Raw genomic sequence first — 6,706 nt, 5'->3', positions numbered from 1 at the left:
CTGCAATTTCGCCAATTTTGCGCGGGTTCTCACAGGGCTGCGCGCCCGCACATTATTCGCGCCCTTGCACCTTGCTTTCTTCGATTCTTCTCTCATGATTCCTTGGCTTCTTCTTTGCAATCCAAGACTTCAAATACCTAAGCACAAACACCAAGGGAAGCAATAAGGTATAGGGAACGGTGCAAACACGCAATGAAGGCAAGCATACAACAATATACGCGATTTCATTAAAATCACATCGAGACATGTATGCACGCATTATTTGAACAAAACAACTACAAAACACCCTAAGACAAGCTAAAACAAGGCATAAACACTATCCTAGGAGTGACATAAATGTCACTCATCAGAAAATCAATAATATAAAACTTAAAATGCGAGTAATCAAACTAAAATATTATGGTTATCTAGGCCGGATTTTTTTCACATTCAATAACCTGAACCGAAGAGTAATTGAACTAATAATGAAACACTAATACATTAGTGATGTGTCTAATATTTCATAATGATTTTGCCATTATCTTATTGGTATTGTTTGAGCTTTTTTGTGGTTTTCATTTTACAAGGCGTCATTTATCATAAATAATAAATAATATTTGTTTTCAAGTGTTCTTGTAATGTTTATTGATTTTATTTATTTATTTATAGGAATTAGCAGTTTGGAGGCATATAGATGGCAAAGACTCAAAGAGGAAAACCTCAAACCTTTTTATTTCTTTTTTTTTTCACCACTTCCTTTTATGGTTTATTTTATTTTATTTGCATCATTTCTATATAGAGTAAATTTATACTATATTTAATTATGTCGCTTTCACTTTAAATCCAACTCAAATTAATTTATCATTTTTCACTCTCACGATGCTCACTACTCTCTCTTACATACTTTATTCACTTTTATGGTCCCCACATTACTTTTACTATAATAAATTATTCATCCACTTACATTATTTGGAGTGCATGGTTCGTGCAGGCGGATGCACGATCCACATGGTGCATCTCTTCCCAAAATAAAGCGGAAAGAACATTACATAGAAATATAAAGAACATTTAATTTAAGTGAAAAGAACATATTATAGAATTGTAAAGAACATTGTATAGATATGTAAAGAACATTCAGTTAAAGTGCAAAGAACATGTTATAAAATTGTAATGAACACAATGTACAGTTAAATAATGTTCTTTATCTTCATGTTCTTTGATTATCAGAATAATGTACTTTTATTTGTGACATATGATAATTGTTTATTTTGAAATATTCTTTGAATTTTGTCTTTAGATTATGGTGGTTGAATAAAAATAATGTTCATTACAATATATTATCGTTAGAGGTGATAAAAAATTCGGGTCGGGCTGGTCCTTAACATAATATCTCGTGTCAAGATGGGAAAATGTAATGGGCTTTTCGGGTTTTTTTCAGGCCGAGTTTGGATTTTGTAACTAAAAATGCATTTTTAGGCTTGTCTAAACCCGCCCTATTTTCGGGATGAATCGGGCCGGGCCGGGCCGGGCCGGGTCAGGTCAGGTCGGGCCAAAGTTGATCACCTCTAATTATCATGTTTTTAATTAATATTACACATGTTCTTTAGATATACATATAAAGAACATGAAATTGAATGTTTTTTTTACAAAATAGGTATATATTCTTTATAAAACAACTATATGTTCATTACAATACAGCTATATGTGATGTTCTTTATGAAATAACTATATGTTCTTTACAAAATAAATGTATGTTCTTTACAAAACAACGGAATGTTCATTCCGCGTTTTTAAAGAGAAAAGGATGCATGGAGCATCGTGCATCCGCCTTCATAGAAAAAATTTCACATTATTTGTTATACTCTTTTTGTCTCCTTATTAATGTCCAGTTTCTCTTTATTATGTGAGTAATAAATGATAGAAAGTGAACATTTAAAAAGATTAAAAGAGACGGAGGGAGTACTAAATTCCTTATCCTAAAACTCCGCGTAATTGTAAATGGTTCAAATAAAAAAAAAAAATTTAAAAAAAAAAAAAACCGGAGTGAGTAATATTTCTATAAATGCCATCCCTCAAAACTTACAAAAATAACCTAAATCCTAGCTAGAAAGCTAGAGAAACACACAAAATAAAAATGGATTCCTTCATCCTCCCTACTGCTGCAATTATCACTCTCCTTCTCCTTGTCCTCTCTCCTCCTAGCGTCGCAATCGTAGATGTAGACGGCCACAGACTACAAAATGGAGGGTACTACTTCATCCTTCCATACTCATCAAGCAACAATGGTGGCCTAATACTGGCACCGGTTAAGGACTCTTCACCCTGCCCTCTTTTTATAACCCAAGATTCGTCCAATAGCAAAGGTTTTCCTGTGAAGATCTCGACTATTTTTAAAATACCGTATATCGATTCGACTGCACTTCCCATTGAGCTCTCCTTTGACAGGTACTTGGCCAGCTGCAATAGAGAACTACGCCTGCGGTGGTGGGTAGCTCCTAGTGATGCCAACGACAAATCGTACGTGATTGTCGGTACTAACGAGGCGTTTGATCCTACTTATTATTTTAAGGTTGAACGAGCTAAAACTGGTAAGAATGTGTACAACATTAAGTTTTGTCACACAATCGAGTTCGAAATTTTGGGAGTTTCGGCTAGGCAGTGTAAGGATGTTAGTATTCTTGATGATGGAAAATTGGGAGTCACTGAGGATAGTCCTTTTCCTGTTGTTTTTGAGAAATATTCTCCACAGATTGTCTCTTATGTTTGAGTTTGTCACTTTTGTACGTGCATGTGTAAATGTTTAAGTATGAGAGGGATGTTAAGTTTAGACAGAGAGGAACTAGTACTACATGTTTAAAATTAATAATTGCTTCTGGCTTTGAATTTGTTGTTAATTAAAATATTCTTTCTATAACTTTTACTAAAAAGTAGAATTAAAAAAAATTATTATAAAATATGTATTGGAAATTAAAAAAATACAATGTTGCAATTACGAATTAAATATATAAAAAAAAAATATAAAATTGGCTCAATAATAAAGGGGTGTACACCGGTGCAAATCCGGACCGGACTGGAACCGGAATGGACTGGTTTATGCGGACCAGCAGTGGGCTTGGTTCTGTCAGCCCGGTCCGGTTCAGGTTCAGTTTTCGGTTCGGGTATTTTATGTACACCTTGGAGGGCTAGCTAGGGGTGGGTTTTCACGGACCAGCAACGGACCTGAATTTTATGGTCCGATCCGGTTCAAACCGGTCCAGATTTTTTTTGTACATCCCTAATCATAATAATTGAAATGTACACTCGTAATCAGCTGACACTATTTGACTAAATTAAGCCTTAATAATAACATACATGATTGAGGAAGGTTGTATATTAGGGAAGTTGCAACTGTCATGTATAGTAGTATTATGTTGTAGAAGCAAATACTTCGGATACGATTTCCCGTAGCATTTGACCAAATAAAAGCTAGCACAAAGATCACCAATCAAATACTTTGTACATCTTGTCCTACATCTACCACAATTTGTGGTGGACAAAAGTTTCGAGAGATTATTAAAAAAATTATGATTGTTATATTTCAAGGGACAACCATGAAAAATATCAGCTAGGGGTGTGCAAAAAATCAAGAAAATCAAAATTTAATTAATAGAAAAATTGATAAATCAAACTTAAAATGATTAAAGTAATGGAACTAAAATTGTACGGTTAAACCGGATTATTTTCACATTCAAATATCGAACCGAAATACGAAATTGAACTAACCGAAACACTAATGCATTAGTGATGTGTCTTTTATTATATAATGGTTTTAACATCATCCCATTGCTCTTATTTTAGCTTATTTGTGATTTTCAAGGCCAAGTTTTTAATACTCCCTCCGTTTCATAATGTTAGTCCCATATGGAATCAGTCAGATAAAATAAGAAAACTAATATATTTGGAATTTAACATTAAAGTACAACACAATTCATTATTAGTTTACCTTATTTAACTTTTTTGATTTTTTATTAGGAAAACATAAGTCATAATTGCATAATTTAAGGCAAAAATTTCCTTACTTAGAGTCATGTCATCAATCCACAATCATTTGATTCCAAAAAATATAAGTTATAAATGAAATATATTCAATATGGGTAGATCTTTTTAAAATGCCCAAAATAGTATATGGGACTAACATTATGAAACGGAGGGAGTATTTGTTTTCAAGTGTTTATCCATTATTTTTAATTTAAGGAATTAGCATTTTTGGAGGCATATTCCCATTACTAAGAGGGAAGCTAAAACTTAAGAGGGAAGCTAAAACTTGGGAGCGCATTTGAAGAACAATTGAATATTTGAGGCCCATTACTTGAGCCAAGGGATTATTGAAGCCTAAAATTGTGCAAAAGTTTAGTTGCGTTCTGGTGACTAAGGCCGGGCTTGGTTGCCCGAGCAAGCGGCTAAGGAGGAGAAGTAGACCTTTGTACTCGGGACCGATCATTACTCACTAATAAATCATTAATCAACAAAAAATCATCCTAACAGGGCAATGTACAACAAATTGTAGAATAATGTACAATAAATTGTAGAATGATGCCCAGAAAAGGTACTCCCTCCGTCCCTAAATTACATTCCTCTTTGAAAATTTACACAGGAATTAAGGAGAGAGTAATAAAACAAATAACAATAATTAGATAATGCAATGGAAAGTACAAAGATAGAATAGTTGTTACTCATGACATGTCACCAATCGATCCTTTGCAAAAAAAAAAAAAAAAAAGGACCAATCACATGCTCCTACTTGAAATTTTTTAACCAATTATATTCATTGTAATTTGGCACAATGATTATATTATGAGTGAGATTAAGTAAGGATGAGTGAGAAAGCATTAAATATAAAACAAAAAAAGAGAGTTGATTTACTAAAAAAAATTTACCAAAGATAGAAAAGAGGAATTTAATTTTGGAGTACCAAAAATAGAAAGGAGGAATGTAACTTAGGGACGGAGGGAGTATATATTAATGATATGGAAGATGTATATATGACCCCTGCAAAATACTCCCAATAGCCGTATTAAATAATAAAAGAATAACTTTATTTGATTCAATTTGTTACATATATTTGTTAAATTCAATTCCTTTTGTAGATCAAATGTCATATGACGATTTGTTATTGAATTCATATTGAAAATTCAACAGTAGTCACCGCAATTTTTAAAATTAGACTACTCTAATTGACTGATTTTTGAATTTTTTTAAAATCACTAATAAAATTAATTAAAATTCTGTTTTGTTATTTTAGTACATAGTATAAGTATATAATAACCCAAACATAATTGAGATAACTAATGGATGGCTTGGTTATGTATAGAGTTGTCAATTCGGGTATTCAAGTCGGGTTTGGATCGGGTCAAATTAGGTCTCGGGTTAAATAAGGATCAGGTTAAGTCGGGTCAATCTAGCTTCAGATCAGGTTCACGTTCAGATCGGGTCAATTTCAGTTCAAGTTATAACGGGTCGTTCACCTTTTCGGATAAATGTCGGGTTCAATTTGAGTTAAAATCAGATCGGGTTCAATTCCAAGTTTGGGTTGTGTTGAGTCGAGTTTAGATGGGTTAACAAGATGGTACATTCAAGTTCGGGTTAGTGTTGAGTCGAGTTCTGGTTCAAGTTCAATTCTAATAAATATCGATGTGGCCAAGTTGAACTATATAATTACGTCTTCCATAATTTGATCAAGCATCATCAATATTTTATTAAACCTATATACGAGTAATAGAGAACAAAAGTTATATAAGCTGAACAAAAGATTTTATTAAATCGGATTGAGTGTTTACAGAATTATACCAGTATATAAGCTGAATAAAAGGTATAAATTTTATTAAACCTTCCATAACTCGGGTTCATGTTATAATTGGGTCAGGTACTAGTTCAGGTTCGGACTGTTTTCGGGTCGGATTAAATCAATTGACGGTTACTATCAGGTAGGGGGCAGGTTCGGGTTTAGGTCATAAAGTATTGGATTAAATGGGTTTTCGGTTAAGATCAGGTTAGGTTACAGGTCACTAGTTTCACCCCATTGGGAAAGACACCAATTTTCGATCTGATAAGGCCTATTAGAAGGGGGAGAAATAGCCTTATCATAGTAGGTGATAGCAGCATGATCGGAGCATACAATTGGCTCATGAGAAATTCTCCCATCGGGGGAGTGATTGAACCATTCCTCTGTAATGTAAGCCCGATCAAGCCTCTCAAGGATGAGCTCATTACCTTCTCTTTTGTTGCTCCATGTGAATCTAGGTCCCGAAAAAGGAACCTCCGTAACATTGCTACTAAACCTCCAATCTAGGAAGGCTTCAATTCCTCTAATTTGAGTCGAACCTCCTAACTTGTCACTCCCACTCTCTACTTGGTTAAAATCCCCTATGATTAGGACATTTTTAAACTCTTCTAGGAACCATTGAAGTTGTTCCCATACAGTTCTTCTATTTTCTACTCTAGGCTCGCCATAAAAGAACAACACATACTTAAAAGTTCCATTACATTCATAAACCTTACAAAGGATAAAGTTTTTAGAGGAATACAAACATTCAACTACATCATTTGACCATACTAAGACTAGGAGACCCCCACTACTTCCTTCCGAGTTCCAACCAAAATAGGAAGTAGGACCTAGAACACTTAAACTATCCGCCGCATTAGTAAAATCCATCTTAGTTTCCGAGACAAACAAAAACATAGGAAGCTT

At 33.8% G+C, this 6,706-nt stretch overlaps 1 protein-coding gene across 1 annotated transcript; it reads left to right on the top strand.

The window, feature by feature from the left end:
* Positions 1–2,113: 2,113 nt before the first annotated feature.
* Positions 2,114–2,746, top strand: LOC145600833 (trypsin inhibitor DE-3-like). Its single transcript, XM_081656694.1, has one exon. It carries the CDS (start codon positions 2,114–2,116, stop codon positions 2,744–2,746), a length of 633 nt encoding a protein of 210 aa, XP_081512820.1.
* Positions 2,747–6,706: the final 3,960 nt, after the last annotated feature.

Source organism: Chenopodium album, chromosome 21 (genome assembly GCF_948465745.1).
Source record: "Chenopodium album chromosome 21, dcCheAlbu1.1, whole genome shotgun sequence".
Classification (NCBI taxonomy): Eukaryota; Viridiplantae; Streptophyta; class Magnoliopsida; order Caryophyllales; family Amaranthaceae; genus Chenopodium; species Chenopodium album.
Note: the sequence above shows the minus strand (reverse complement) of the source record. Positions and strands in the feature narration are given on the sequence as shown.

Bases quoted from the DNA above. Each gene is read 5' to 3' on its own strand.
- LOC145600833 (XM_081656694.1), top strand. From the start codon at position 2,114: ATGGATTCCTTCATCCTCCCTACTGCTGCAATTATCACTCTCCTTCTC.